This window comes from Bufo gargarizans, chromosome 8, assembly GCF_014858855.1.
Source record: "Bufo gargarizans isolate SCDJY-AF-19 chromosome 8, ASM1485885v1, whole genome shotgun sequence".
NCBI classification, from domain to species: domain Eukaryota; kingdom Metazoa; phylum Chordata; class Amphibia; order Anura; family Bufonidae; genus Bufo; species Bufo gargarizans.
In genome coordinates, this window is record NC_058087.1 from 22,225,229 (window position 1) to 22,242,026 (window position 16,798).

General features: G+C 43.3%; 1 protein-coding gene across 1 annotated transcript in view; it reads right to left on the bottom strand.

Annotated features, from left to right (window-relative positions):
* Positions 1–270: 270 nt before the first annotated feature.
* GPD2 (glycerol-3-phosphate dehydrogenase 2) overlaps positions 271–16,798 on the bottom strand; it is a 268,599-nt gene continuing 252,071 nt past the window's right edge. The window contains exons 18-19 of the mRNA XM_044304996.1: positions 13,313–13,389; positions 271–923 (exon numbers count right to left, since the gene is read on the bottom strand). Of these exons, the coding sequence (XP_044160931.1) occupies positions 13,368–13,389 (22 nt within the window). The 3' untranslated portion in view covers positions 271–923; positions 13,313–13,367. The remainder of the gene's footprint in view (positions 924–13,312; positions 13,390–16,798) is intronic.

Below are 16,798 nucleotides of genomic sequence, written 5' to 3' on the forward strand. Positions count from 1 at the left end.
AATTAGAAAAGTATTCAGATCCAGGTGCTAGTTTGAAAATTGTTGAATATTTTTGCTTTAATTGGACCTTTGTTTTTTTTCAATCTTATAAACTAAATAACTATGTAAGTATGAACTTAGGTCCTAATGGGGCACAAAAGTCTAATGAACCGGACCACAAGGTGCAGTTTATGCAAAGACAGACATGTCAGAAGAGGCGAAAGGTTCCTTTAAAAGTCTAGCCAAATTTATTGAATGTAGTTTGAAGATGAGGCAAACAACATCTTGTACCATGTCATAGGATTTGATGAATTCATATGTTAATAAATAGGAAATTCAAACTACCATGGGGAAGTCAATGTTCAAGGATTGGTCTACAGTAGGATCAATTCTAGGCCTAAATTACTATGTATTTATAGTAAAGTGCAAGAGCATATCCACATCTTAACTGGAACATACACTATAGACTCCCCTTCTCCAGAGCGCACTTCATCTTGAGGCTGAACAGCAGGGTCAGGCCTCTGCACTCTACCAGACCATGATCTTCTGCTCAGAAGCTTCTATTATACCCTACCAGTGGTCTTTATGGGTTATAAAGAAGTGCACTATGAGAAAAACAAACTAGAAATGTATGAACGAAATATATGATAATTAAAATGTTACCCTTGACAACCATCAATTCTGCATAGCATTTAATACGGATCCTAGGACTACAATTGTATCCAGGACGTTAAAATAATGACCTAAATGGTTCCATTTGTATGTGCTTGAAATGTACTACACCATTTCCATATGTATGGACCTGCTGAACATTATACATAGCATAAGAGGGAATTGAATTTAACCATTTTGTGCATTTTCTTCTAGTCTTGGAAGCCAGTTGCTTCTCTGCTGTGTGGTTCTGCTGATACTTTCTTCGTAAAGCTGTCGGCATAAAAGTGTTTCTGAAAATAATGAGGCAATTTTAATTTCAAGATTTCACACATAGATCACATACTGTAACAATAGGGCACTGAACCAAATTTATTTTAAAACTATTCATCAACATTATTTAATAAAAATATATAGTTAAAATGTATTATTGAAAGAACATTCCAGTCTCTACACGTCAGAAGATGACATTGGCAAGGGGCAAAGAGCCTGGAGTACCACCACTATTATCAATAATGGGATCCCAGTGCCTAGTATAGGACTGGACCACTTTGGGTTTGATTAGCCGAATAATAAAAAAGACTGGAAAATGTTTGTTACAATTTACAAAGCCATCACAAACGCCCCAATCGTCAAACACTAAAGGTATATTAAGACATGGCAGAAATTTCTGCAACTAAATATCCATTCCATACATCTGAAAAGGGGATATTTAGGTGGCAACCACATGCATTTCGGCAAACCTCATTCAGAAAATTGGACAGTCACAGACATTTTTGCAACAAATCTACAACTTGTGAAATCACCCTTAAGGCTTATCCAGATGACTATATTATGGATCTGAATCAATGTATAAATCTGTAATAGGGTGGGTGACTATAGACTAATATGGATCCATACTGCATCTGATTTTAGGTATGTACAGTGGGGAGAATAAGTATTTGATAAACTGGCGATTTTGCAAGTTTTCCCACCTACAAAAAATAGAGAGGTCTGTAATTTTTTTATTGTAGGTACGCGTCAACTGTGAAAGACAGGTGTTCTTAGGGTTGTACTCCTCCTTCTTCTTCCTCCAAACATGGCGGGTGGAGTTGATACCATAATGTTTTATTTTGGTCTCATTTGACCACATGAACTTCTCCCATGCCTCCTCTGGATCATCCAGATTGTCATTGGTGAATTTCGAACGGGCCTGGACATGAGCTGGCATGTGTAGGATGACCTTGCGTGCCCTTCAAGATTTTAATCCTACACAGTGTGTTACTAATGGTAATCTTTGAGACTGTGGTCCCAGCAATCTTCAGGTCATTGACCAGGTCCTCCCATGTGGTCCAAGGCTGATTCCTGACCTTTCTCAGAATCATTCTTACTAGTGTTGATCGAGCACCAAAGTGCTCGGGTGCTTTGGCCGAACACCTTGGAATGCTCGGGTGCTCTACCAAGCACCCGAGCACAATGGAAATCAATGGGAGAACCCGAGCATTAAACCAGGCATCCCCTGCTCTGAAGAGGGGAGGGTGTCTGGTTCACATGAAAAGATCAGAAATTGATGGAAACACAATGAAATGGTTTGAGAACAGCACGGGGAGGATGTCGGGATGCATATTGGACTCCCAGGTTGCTGCTGGGAACAATGTGGTACTCCTACACTCATAAATCCTATGTACTAAGTGAAAGGGCTGCCAAAAATTACAAGAAACCGGCACTCCAATACACCCTTTATTACACATAACGGAGGGCATCATACACCCTTGAAAAATTATGATTGATGGCCTGCTGGTAAGCTGACCCTCTAAAGAATTATATGCGAGGGCCTGCAAGTGAGCTGACCCTGTAAAGGATTGTAGGTGAGGGCCTGCTGGTGAGCTGACCCTGTAAAACATTATATGCGAGGGCCTGCAGGTGAGCTGACCCTGTAAAAGATTGTAGGTGAGGGCCTGCAGGTGAGCTGAACCTGTAAAAGATTGTAGGTGAGGGCCTGCTGGTGAGATGACCCTATAAAAAATTATATGCAAGGGCCTGCAGCTAAGCTGACCCTCTTAAAATGATATGTGAGGGCCTGCAGGTGAGCTGAACCTATGAAAGATTGTAGGTGAGGGCCTACAGATGAGCTGACCCTGTAAAAGATTGTAGGTGAGGGCCTGCTGGTGAGCTGACCCTCTAAAAAATTATATGTGAGGGCCTGCAGGTGAGCTGACCCACTAAAAAATTATATGCAAGGGCCTGCAGGTGAGCTGACCCTGTAAAAGATTGTAAGTGAGGGCCTGTAGGTGAGCTGACTCTGTAAAAGATTGTAGGTGAGGGCTTGCTGGTGAGCTGACTCTGTAAAAGATTGTGGGTGATGGCCTGCAGGTGAGCTGGCCCTGTAAAAAATTATATGCAAGGGCCTGTAGGTGAGCTGACCCTGTAAAACATTATATGCAAGGGCTTGTAGGTGAGCTGACCATGTAAGAGATTGTAGATGAGGTCCTGCTGGTGAGCTGACCCTCTAAAACATTACATGCAAGGGCCTACAGGTGAGCTGACCCTCTAAAAAATTATATGTGAGGGCCTGCAGGTGTGCTGACCCTGTAAAAGATTGTAGGTGAGGGCCTGCTGTTGAGCTGACTCTGTAAAACATTATATGCGAGGGCATTATACACGACGAATAAGCATGTTGATATGATGGAAGAGGAGTAGAAGGGTGAGAAAAGGAAGATTCAACCATATACCTTGTTTGTGGTGGAAGGGATGCATGGGAATACAGTGTATTCAGTACATTATAAACAAGACATTTAAAGTGCCTTTATGTTCATCAGCTTTCCTCTGGTGGAGTCGAGAAGTCATGGTCAATCCACGCCTTGTTCATTTTTATAAGAGTCAACCTGTCAGCATTTTCAGTTGACAGACGGATAAGCTTATCTATTATAATGCCACCAGCAGCACTAAATACCCGCTCAGACAAAACGCTAGCGGCAGGGCAGGCTAGCACCTCCAAGGTGTAGAGCGCCAGTTTATGCCACGTGTCCAGCTTGGACACCCAATAGTTGTAAGTCACTGAGGGATCATTGAGGACGCTGACACGGTCTGCTATGTACTCCTTCAGCATCTTTCAAAATGTTTCCCTCCTTGTGACAGTAGGCCGCGCATCAGGGTGAGGGTGCTGGCAGGGTATTGCACCGTTTTGTTCATCCTCTCCACCAGAGGAATGAGAGATGAGAAGTTCTCTTTGTAGCGGGGGTCGAGAAGGTTGAACAACCAATAATCCGTGTTGTCTAAAATGCATAAAACGCACGAGTCGCTGAAAAGGCAGTCTAACATGAAGTCAGCCATGTGTGCCAGAGTACCAACAGGCAAGACTTCGCTGTCGTCATTAGGATGCTCACTCTCAATCTACTCATAATCTTCCTCCTCTTCTGGCCACCCACGCAGAACAGATGGAATTAAACTTCCATGGGTACTAGCCTCTGTAGCGGAGGTAACCGTCTCCTGCTCCTCCTCCTCTTCATCGTCCAATTCTCGCTGAGAAGATCAACTGAGGGTGGTCTGGCTATCACCCTGTGTAATGTCTTCCCCCATTTCCACCTCTACCACATGCAAAGCGTCATTCTTAATTGTGAGTAGCGAGCGTTTGAGTAGACACAGAAGTGGGATGGTTACGCTGATAATAGCGTTATTGCCGCTCACCATCTGTGTTGATTCCTCAAAGTTTCTTAAAACCTCACAGAGGTCAGACACCCGTGCCCACTCCTCGCTTGTGAAGAGCGAAAGCTGACTGGAAAGGCGACGACCATGTTGCAGCTGGTATTCCACTACTGCCCTCTGCTGCTCACAAAGTCTAACCAACATGTGGAACGTTGATTTCCAGCGTGTGCTCACGTCACACAACAGCCGGTGAGCTGGCAATTTCAAGCGCTGCTGCAGCGTTGACAGACCGGCTGAAGCTGTCAATGACTTTTGGAAATGTGCAGACACGAGGCGCACCTTCACCAGTAGCTCAGGCAAATTGGGTAGGTTTTGAGAAACTGCTGAACCACAAGGTTGAAGACGTGGGCTAGGCATGGGATGTGTCTGAGCTTGCCGAGCTTCAAAGCCGCCACCAAGTTACGGTTATTATCAGACACAACCATGCCTGGTTGTAGGTTGAGTGGCAAGAGCCACAGCTCAGTCTGGTCTCTTATCCCCTGCCACAGCTCTGCAGCGGTGTGCTGTTTTTCCCCTAAGCATATCAGCTACAGCATGGCCTGTTGCCGCTTCCGAACTGCAGTGCTACACTGCTTCCAGCTACCGACTGATGGTTGACTGGTGCTTCACGCGGATAATTCGGAGATGGAAGTGCAGGAGGAGGCGGAGGAGGAGAAGTGGGGGTTGGAGCCACTAACGTAGGTGCTTGGGGAAACCCTGATCTATGTAGGGCCCGCAATCCTTGGCGTCAGTAGCACCTGTGTCATCCCAGGGTATGACTCATTACCTGCCTCCACAACGTTCACCCAGTGTGCCATCAGGGAACTGTAGCATCCCTGGCCGAATGCACTTGTCCATGTGTCCGTGGTTAAGTGGGCCTTCCCAGTAACTGCGTTGGTCAGGGCACGTGTGATGTTACAGGACACATGTTGGTGTAAGGCGGGCACTGCACACCTTGAAAAATAGTGGAGGCTGGGGACTGCATAATGCGGGACAGCAGCAGATATCAGGCTGCGGAAGGCCTCAGTATCCACAAGCCTAAATGGCAACATTTCCAGGGCCAGTAATTTAGAAAGTTGCGCATTTAGTGCTATGGCCTGTGGGTGAGAGGCTTGGTATTTGCGCTTGCGTTCAAATGCCTGGGGTAAGGACATTTGGACGCTGCGCTGGGACACAGAAGTGAATATGGTCCCTGATGGTGCTTTCGAAGGTCCAGGTGCAGGGCGGGAGGCATCCGGGCCTGCGCCTTCAACAGGGGATTGGCCAGCACGTAACACTGGGGAAGAGGAGGCAGTGGTGTGACCCGCAGACACGGATTGTGGACCCAGGCATTCGTCCCACTTATTACGGTGCTTGGATGCCATGTGGCGGATAATGCTGGTGATGGTCAGGTTGCTAGTGTTCACTCCCCGGCTCATTTTGGTACCGCACAGGTTACAGACTTCTATTCTATTGTCATCCGCGCTTTCCTCAAAAAGCGCCATACTGGGGAACACCTACCCCTTGGCAAGGGAGATTTCTACAAGGTTGTGCATCATGGCCTCTGCCCCTTCCCTTACTGCTCGCCTTCTTCATATTACATATCATATATGCTTGAAAGTCTGTCACACGTACAGTAACGTAGGATTTGGAAGTGTGTGCGCAAAAAATGTGGAAACATCACACATGAAATATCCCGCAGATAATGTCAATGCTGTCATCAGCGGCTAAGAAAAAATTACAGGGAATGTCAGAGGTATTTGGGATGAGGAAACGTTATACAGGAGAGGTACCACCGGTAATGTCACTGTTCGCAGCGTCTATGAGAAAAGTACACTGTATGTCACAGATAAATATTTTCACCGCCCATGTTACACTGCAGATGTGGCACTGGTAATGTCACTGTTCGCAGCGTCTATGAGAAAAGTATGCAGGATATCACAGATACATTTTTTCAGCGCATACGTTACACTGCAGATGTGACACTGGTAATGTCACTGTCAAAAGCGGACACCGTCTATTGAAAAAGTACACTGTATGTCACATATATTTTTGGGATGCGCACACTTTACACAGGAGATGTGGCTCAGCTAATGTCACTGCCCGCAGCGGACACCGTTTACTGAAAAAGGACATTGGATGTCACAGATATTTTTGGGATGTGCACACTTAACACTGGAAATGTGGCGCAGCTAATGTCACTGTCCGCAGCGGACACATTCTACGGAAAAAGTACACTGGATGTCAACGATATTTTTTGGATGCGCACACTTTACACAGGAGATGTAGCGCAGATAATGTTGCTGTCTAAAGCGGCCTAACTATTGCACGCTATTAAGCGCAGGATGTGCTAAAAATAGATATTGCTGCCACACACAAGAGTCCTTAAAAGAACTTTTGGGCCTATAAAGTTTTAGCTATTTAGTCGCAGTTTGCGCTAAAAATAGATATTGCTGCTGCCACACACAGCAATAGTCCTTAAATGAACTTTTGGATCTGTTAAGTTTTAGCAATTTAGCGCAGGATGCAAAAAAATATATATTGCTGCTGCCACACACACAACAATAGTCCTTAAAAGGACTTTTGGGTCTCTGAAATTTTTTTCTAATAAAATTATTCCTAATTCACTCCCTACACTATCTGTCCCTTCCTCAGCACAGCTCTCCCTGACTAAGACTGAGCCGAACACGCGTCATCGGGTGCTATATAGCACCTGATGACGCGTTCCAGCCAGCCAATCACTGTGATGCCAGTAACAAACATGGCTACGGCATTGCAGTGAGGGCAGTACTTACCTGCATAGCGTAGCAGCTAAGAAACATGCGGGGAGGATATTCGAGCATTGCGCTCGAGCATATGCGGTATTCGGCCCAATACCTCCATGTTCCTAGCATCTAGATGCTTGAGCCAAACTGGTGTTGTTTGGCCGAGCATGCTCGATCAACACTAATTCTTACCCCACGAGGCGAGATCTTGCATGGAGCCGTAGACCGAGGAAGATTGACTGTCATTTTGTATACCAACAGTTGTCACCAAGCTGCTTGCTGTCATGGTCTTACCTTCTTACTGTTCTCCTTCGTTTGACATGTGCTGGCGGCCATCTTGGTTTCTGGGTTTCTTGTAGCCTCCCACCCTGCGGCTTCTCCTTCCCACTGGGAGGAGCTGGATGCCTAGCTCATATATATAGGAGGTCTGTGGCTTCAGTTCCTTGCTTGGTCCTCCTGTGTTCACATGCTTCTAAGACTGCTGCTGCTTCTGGTTCCTGATCCTGGCCTCGTCTGACTACCCCGTTGGTTCCTGATCCTGGCTTCGTCTGACTACCCTGCTGGTTCCTGATCCAGGCTTCGTCTGACTACCCCTCTGTCTACGCAAGACCCTGCTTCGGTTTAGCCATCCGTTTGGACTTTTGCTTACAGCTTGATTTTCAATAAAGCCTTCTTATTTCCACTTATCTCTTGTTGTACGTCTGGTTCATGGTTCCATGACACTTGCCTATTGTCCTGTAGCCCATCCCAGCCTTGTGCAGGTCTACAATTTTGCCCCTGGTGTCCTTAGACAACTCTTTGGTCTTGGCCATGGTGGAGAGGTTGTAGTGTGATTGATTGACAGGTGTCTTTTATACAAGTAACCAGTTCAAACAGATGTAATTAATACAGGTAATGAGTGCAGAGTAGAAGGGCTTCTTATAGAAAAACTAACAGGTCTGTAAGAGCCAGAATTCTTGCTGGTTGGTAGGTGATCAAATACTTATTTTATGCAATAAAATGCAAATTAATTATTTACAAATTCATACAATGTGATTTTCTGGATTTTGCATTAGGTTCTGTCTCTCATAGTTGAAATGTATCTATGATATAAAAATTACTGACCTCTCCATTCTTGGGAAAACTTGCAAAATCAGCAGTACATCAAAAACCTACTTTCCCCACTGTATAGTTTGTTTTTCTCTAGGACGCAATGTGAAAAAATAATAATTTTGTGCTGTATAATGTAAGTATTCTCAAAGGCACCAAATTAATGTACCTAGACCCCCTACAGGTTTTTAATATGTCATAGTGATTCAGTGCATTTACTTTAGAAAAAATATATATATGTTTCCAAACAGTTTGTATTTTTGCACCTCCATGACTCTTTATTTAAAAGAAGTCACAAGATGTTATAGGATGCTACTAGTTGAATAGTTTTCCTTTCAGAAGGCAATAGGCATTTTCTAATTCTTTTGATCAGTATGAAAAAAATCCCTCTAGAGAAAATTATTTCTTACCAGCCATATTTTCATTCATCTGTGCACTGAATTAGAGGAACTGAACAGACAGATCACCGACTCAAAATCATCAGCATAAAATAAGCTATAACCGGCACCACCATGCCATTGCTCTCTAATATGTGATTCATAGAGGCAGTGTACTCATTCTATATTTCTGGCGGTAATGCAGGCCTGGTTAGTACTGATAGGGAATGTTTTTCCACTGTATTGTTTTCTTTTGGGTACATAAGTCTACATCATGTCCCGTTAGGCAAGGAGTGTATCCAATATAGACTTCAGAATGTAGCATCGGAGAAGATTGAAGGCACATATAAAGAGGCTTGGCAGATGTAATTGAAATTATACATTTTATTAGATTTTTCTATTGCGAAATATAAGTGGGGAAAAGAATAAGACCCTGTGCATAATACATGAGAGCTACACTAAGACGAGGAATTGTGTTGTCATATTGAGCTGATAAAGTTTCACACGCTTGACAGCTCTTAGGATTTGCAAGACTCTAAACAGCTCTGCACGTGTAAAGTAAACTGTTATACAGAGTGTCACATAAATAAAAAGCCGGAGAACGTCCCAGGGTTCTGTACATTTTTGTTAGCACTTTATTTAGCATGTTGTGAATCCTTTGCTAATGAATAATAGCTGAATCCTTCTGATCATGAGGGCAGACCAGGGCCGTTGCTAGGTTAAAACATTCAGGGCCAGGGCCACTGATGTTTTGTCCCTGGCCCCGAATGTCCTGCCTGCCAGATAGATCCAACTGTGTTGCCATCCTCAGGACAGGAATACAATTGAATCTAATGCCCTGCAAGAACTGAAGGACCTGTGGTGACATCACAGGTCATGTGATCAGTTCTAAATGCAGTAGATGAAAAGGACCTGCGATGATGTCATCATCATGTGACCAGTGCAGAAGAGGTTGGCTCAGCAGTGAAAAGAAGTCCTGGGAAGAAGCTGTGGTCATGTCTGCTTCATGAGGAGAGGTAAGTGAAGGGAGAGGCAGAGCAATGCGGGGAGTTGAAGATATTTAACTGGGACTGTATGTTAGGGCTGAAGGGAGGGAAGTTATTTACATGGTACAGTGGGGTGGGGTGATATTATTTACATGGGATTGAAAGTTGAGGTGGTGATGTTATTTACATGGGAATGCATGTTGGAGTTAGGGCATGGTGGCATGGTGATGTTATTTACATGGGAATATATGTTGAATGCGGCTGTGGGAGGGAATGAGATCATTTACATGGGACTGAATGTTGAGGGGTAATGTTATTTACATGGTACTGCATGTTGGAGGTGGCGGGGGGGGGATTTATTTATATGGGACTGTATGTTGAAGGTGTCTGGGGGAGAGAGTGATGTTATTTACATGGGACTGAATATTGAGGGGGTGATATTCTTTACATGGGACTGTATGTTGAAGGCGGCTGGGGAGGGGGTCGTGTTATTTAGATGGGACTGTATTTTGGAGTGGACAGGAGAGATAATGTGATGTTGTTTACATGGGACTGTATTTGGGAGGGGGCTGTAGATAGAGAGGGATGTTATTTACATGGGACTATATATTGGAGGGGCTGGAGAAATGGTGTGATGGTATTTACAGGGGACTCTATGGCGGAGGGAGGGAAATAATGTTATTTACATTGTACTATATGGTGGAGGGGCTGAGGAATTATAATTTCTGAGGACACTAAAGGGAGGAATATAACTACAGTGAGCACAGTATAAATACTGGGGGAGCTTTAGGGAGAGAATTATAACAGTAGGGGGCATTATAAATACTGGGGGAACTGTAGAGGCATTATAACAGTAGGGGGCAATATAAATACTGGGGGCACTTCAGGGTGAGCATTAAAACAGTAGGGGGCATTATAAATACTGGGGGAAATGTAAAGGCATTATAACAGTAGGGGGCGATATAAATACTGGGGCACTTCAGGGTGAGCATTATAACAGTAGAGGCAGTATAAATACTGGGGGCACTGTAGGGATCACTATAGACGTTCTTATTACTACTGGGGGCTCTATAGGAGGGACTTATAGATCCGCCTTATTTCTACTAAGAGCACTATGGGGGCCTTATTATTGCTGAGGGGTCTGTAGAGAGCCCACTGGGGGAACAATATGGGGCCTCATTTCTACTGGGGGCTCTGTGAGGGGGCACTGTAGGGGGGCAGTATTACTAATGAGGGCATTCTAGAAGGGAATACTATTGGTGGGACTATGAGGAGCATTATTACTATGGGGAAGATTATCTGTATGGCACACATTATTCTTCAGAATAGTATTTGGGGGTATTGGGGAGCACAGCAAGCAACAGGATGGGGGCTCCAGGTTGGGGGATGATGATAGAAAAGTGAGGAAGCTAAGATGTCCATGTGTCACACTGTACAGAGAGGAGGCGGCTGAGAGAATTGGTCCGAACTGAATGGAGAAGATGATGACTAGTGATGAGCGGGAGGTGCCATATTCGATTTCGCTATATTTCGCAAATATTTGATTGAATATTCGTCTTATATTCGTCGAAATCGAATATTCGTCATTATTCTATTTATCGTGAATAATATACGATTTAATTATTAATTAATTATTACGAATATTCTAAAAGACGAAGTTAGAGCAATATTAAGAATATTCGTAAAATACACATATAGACTGTAATTATAGTGCTATAATCTTTTTTTTTTTGTCTAATTTTTTTGCCTCTTCTGAACTTCAGTTTTGGAAAATATGTACACTATTAAAAAAATTACTATAGCACTATATTATCTAAATTGCAGTCTATATGTGTATTTTACGAATATTCGCTATATTGCTATAACTTAGTTTTTTAGAATATTCATAATATTCTAAAAGACGAAGTTATAGCAATAGAGCGAATAAATTGTTTATTTAGAATATTCGTCTTTTTTTTTTCCCAATGTATACTGTTATTCCACTTTGGCATACTGCTCCTCGACAAGCGTCCCTGTAACCATGGGAACGCCTGTGGGTTAGAATTTACCATCGGATCTGAGTTTTCACGATCTCAGGGAAAACTCAGATTCGATGGTATTTTCTAACCCACAGGCGTTCCCATGGTGACGGGGACGCTTGTCGGGGAAGAGTATGTGAACAACTGTACAGATATGAAAAAAAATAATGCCAAAATTCTAAATAATGAATTTATTCACTATATTGCTATGTATTTGTTTTTTAGAATATTGGTCATTTTATTTTCCATATGAAAACATGATTCCCCCTGCTTAAGTTGCTTGTGGGCCAATGGCTTATTGACCCACAAAAAAGAAGCAGGGAGGAATCATGTTTTCAGATGTTAAAAAATGACGAATATTCGATATAACGAATATATAGCACTATATTCGAAATATTCGCAAATTTACGAAGTTACGATATTCACGATTAATATTCGCTATTCGAATATTCGAGCTCAACACTAATGATGACAGAGAAGATGTACATCAGATGAGAAGTCAACTGAGAGGTACTAGATGTGACAGGTAAGTGCTGCTGTATAGCAAATACAGTAAAATGTCTTCAGTGCTAGTGTTTGCAGGGAGGGGATGGGGGCGCGGTTGGTTGACTTAGAGAGTTGGGCCATATTCATTGAGGCTTGGGCCCCTGATATTTTGAGACCCTAACAACGCCCCTGGGGCAGACAATTATCTGAGCTTTCTGTCAGTAATCCCATTGGAGAACACTAGAATTACGTAGCATGTAGCTACTATATCTGTGAAGATGGCCAAAGCAGTTAAGTGCTTGACCTGTGGATCTTTTGCTTGCAGCTTGCAAATAACAGACTCCATGAAGAGGTTCTTGCCCAGAGGCAGAGGGTATCTAAACATCTAGTCTGAGGTCTGTAACGGGGTAGCTTTGGGGCTCGTCTACGGTATTTAAACAGGGAGGTCTGGTCTTGAGGCTATGAACAGGGGATCTGGGATGCATATTTTTAGATGGTCTGGGGTCTGTATTTTTAGGTGGTCTGTTGTTGGGTCTTTATATTTCAGGGGCAGTATTTTTTTAGAAGGTCTTGTCTGGTCTGTGGCCCATATATATTTAGAAGGTCTGGAATCTATATTTTCTAGGTGGTCTGATCTGAGGCCTATATGTACTGTATTTAGTAGATATAGGTTCTTAATTTTTTAGGTGGTGCCTCAATACCTGTCAACGGGAATGACTAAGCAGTATCCAGATGTAAACAACCATTTGACAGAGCTAAACCAGATGGTCAAAAGGTCACTGTGTCTGTTCTTTTTTCCCCTCCAGATCTCAGCTTTTCATAGTCCCGTATAACAGCTGTGAAAAATTACTTCTCAGTTCACAGACTGGAAACTCCCAAAAATGTAAAAACAGTTTTTATATTTTATTTTTATACTTAGATACAGTCAGTTACAATTACAAAACCAAAGCCTGAGGCTGCTCAATTGTGAGATTTCAATGACAAAATATCCACTTTCTGTAATATATGTGAACATTGATGGTAATTTGAAGCCACACAAAACTGCTCTGACAGAAATCAAAAGTTGGCATGCACCAAACTGTCTCAGTAGATTAGGACCAGGCTTTGGGCCTATACATTCAAGCAATCATATCTCAGCATAGAATAAGATATCAATTATGCCCTGAGCATCAGAATAATTTTTCTCCTTGTCTCCACCTGAACTTGGCAGTGGCAGTCAGAAAAACCTACGTCGAGGTAATACACCTGCATAAGGATGTTTGCCAGTTGTTACATAAATGTAATAAGGTAATAAGTAATGGCATAAAATATGTACTTGCCTTTCAGACCATTTTTGATTCCACAGGATAAGATTATGAATGTACTGTCTTCATTTCAGTTCTCATCATCTTCCTCGCTATATAAAAAGAGAGATCATCCATAAAATGTACTATATACAAGTCTCAAAATATAAGAAACACAGTTAATTCCGGTTGACCGTCACATACATTGTTGATACTAAATGTGGGTCATTTAAGCCCTTCCTGGGGAACACCCAAACTCTGCCCAGATCACACACTTCTGGATGGATTTTAAATAAGCCTCACCGATTTTCAGCCCAAATTTGTTGGGATTGTCTCTGACAAAATCCATGCAAATGTGGGACTGTTGACTACTATACCTTCAGATTTCTACAGATAGAAGTTGGAATTGGAATGGAAACAATAGCAAGAATGGATATGGATTTCTAATCAGCTTGGTGAAAATTCCACACAGTATGTACAGTGACCCGCTGGTTCACTGCTAAAGGGTTAAAGGTGTTGGCCACTTTCTCGCTACGATTGGCAAATGTGTATGTAAGATGACTATATAGAACTTAATAATGTATGCCTATGCTGATATTCTGTGCTATATTAAATAAGCCATGCCCTCTTGTAAGGCAAATATTCTGTGTTGTCTGCATAGAGGTCCTGGCTATAAGATGGCGGCTGATGGAGGGCCAGACACATTGTTCAGTTTCCTCTATTCAAACACACTGTACCTGCACTAAACTCCCAACTGTGCAAGTGCTGATGGCAGTTGCAGTGTATTTGAATGGACAAAATTTTCCAGATCACAAAGCTCTCCATCAACAGCCATTTTATGGACAAGACCTCCATTTGGACAGCACAAAAGACTTGGAAAACAAGGGGGCATACCTTCTGAAATATAGAAAGTGGCACAGAATATCAACAAAGGCTATATCAGTAAGTTCCATAGAGTCATCTCACACATTGGTCAACAGTGACCAGAAAGTGGCCATCCCCTTTAATGCTATGGTTCACTGCCAAAATTTTTAATTGTGTCATTGTATCCTAAAATATGTATTGTCATCCTAAAGGCTCTGTATATAAGGGAGATATATGAAGAAAACAGAAGTATTGAGCAGCTCTCACCTGCCAGGGATTCCACTGGTATAGCACGGAACAGCTCCTTCACCCGAATCAGGAGAAATACGGAAGTATAGAGGAAAAGAGATTTTGTCCAGCTTGTACTTGTGGTAATCCAAGGCTTCTTTATTGAAAATTCAGTATAAAATCCAGGTACAGAAAGCAGAGTCTACATGTTTCGGGCACAATGCAATCTTAGCCCTTACTCATGACTGTTTCAGATACACTGTGAGTTACTTTTGTAGAGAGGAGGGGGAGGGTCTCTCACCTGAGATAATCAGGCTGAAAATTCAGCTGAAAATTTCAACCCCTCCCTTCTACAAATGTGTACATAGGTAAAAACATGCCAAAAAGACAATTCATATGGTCCATAAAATAGTACATATAAGTCTACTTTCACACCAGCGCTTGATTGGATCCGCTCAGGCATCTTGCGCACTTAGAAATTTTTCTGAGTTATTAATACAGACGGATCCGTACTGAACGGAGCCTCCGTCTGCATTAATATGATCGGATCCGTTCAGAACAGATCCAATCAAGCGCTGGTGTGAAAGTAGCCTTATATGTACTATTTTATGGACCATATGAATTGTCTTTTTGGCATGTTTTTACCTATGTACACATTTGTAGAAGGGAGGGGTTGAAATTTTCAGCTGAATTTTCAGCCTGATTATCTCAGGTGAGAGACCCTCCCCCTCCTCTCTACAAAAGTAACTCACAGTGTATCTGAAACAGTCATGAGTAAGGGCTAAGATTGCATTGTGCCCGAAACATGTAGACTCTGCTTTCTGTACCTGGATTTTATACTAAATTTTCAATAAAGAAGCCTTGGATTACCACAAGTACAAGCTGGACAAAATCTCTTTTCCTCTATAAGGGAGATATAGGATTATTAGCCAGGTACAACAGTAGGTAGGTGTGACTGTTTCACCCTGCCCTCCTGGAGGGGAGGCTGCTGCAGTTAGTGAAAAGTTGGAGAGAGCAGATACTGAACAGAACTGGAACATTTCAGGGCTGCAGACAGCCTTAGGGTAAACTGAGGCGGGAAATAGCTAACAGCCTCTGAGGAAGACAAATTAATTCATTTTGGATGGTAATGCAGCCTGTACATGGAATACATATTGGTCTGTGTGAGGGGTAAATATCGGTCTATCATAAAGGGAAGCAACCCCTTAGCTGAACTAGTAAGAGAGCACTGTTTATTCGTAGGGTGACTCAAGGAGCATCTGGCCTGTTTACCATTATATTCAGGCAGCCACAGAAATTGTGAGAAATTCTTCTATACAACCTTAATAAAAAAAACTGCCTTGGGTAAACACCTCAACCGCCACCAGGCAGAAGACTCCCTGTAACAGTGGCTGCTGTTCGCTGTTGTTCCCCTGCTTACTGTCGCAGTCCCGGGCATCATGTTCAGCGGTGATCTGCTGCCAGTGTTTCCTTTCAGCCCTGGCCACAGCATGCTTGCTGCTTGTTTCCTGCAGCATTTCCTCAAGGGCCAGCGCGTGTCACTTCCTATGTTTTATGGGTGGATCATGTGACCTCACCAACCAATCCTAGCCATCCAGCACATATAGACGTAGCTCAACCCCCTTCCCAGATGCCTCAGTGTCAAGGTCTTTGTGTCATGCTAAAGTTTCTGATATCTGCTTGTGTTCCTGACTCGTACTTGTGTTCCTGGTCTCTGCTACCTGTTTGATCCCTGCCTGCTTGCCTTGACTCTCCTGTTGCCGATCCGGATTGCCTGACCTCTACCTGTGCCATCTTCCCTGACCTATTGCCTGTCTGACTTCACCCCTGCCTCATCCTTTGGTCCTGCACTGTTGTTCCTGGTAACGACGCCTGTACCTCTGGTACCTTTCTCAGGTACCTCCTGGTCTGCCTGGACCAGCTGCCTCATCTGCCTATCCTCCTCAAAAGGTAGCGACCGGCTGTTCCCCTCGGAAAGTCTATCCCCACCATCAGGGTTACTGCGAGGTGTTCATTTAGACAATGCCCTTAGAGGAGGTAGGATACGTTGCACAGTGGGTTTACATCTGCTGGTTCGTGACACTCCAAAATCCAGGGGTGAGCCCCAAGGGAGGAAATGGTGCTTTCATGGTCTCTAATGTGACAGGTGTCAGAAGATCTAAGAGATTGGCTGCACGTTATGTGATCTGACAGCCTCTTTGGTATCACTTGTTTTCAGTATTGTTGCTGGTATGACCACACCTCTTGTCTCAGGTGTAGCTTAGTGTTCATTACTACTCCTCTATTTAGTCTGGCTTCACCCATCATGCTATGCAGTCTATAGCTTCAATTTGGTATTGGAAGTGCTGGTGTGTGGTCCTCTTCGGAGTTCCTGCTCCTCTATTTACTTCAGAAGTTAAGTGTTACTTCCCTTTCATATTTTGTTGTTTC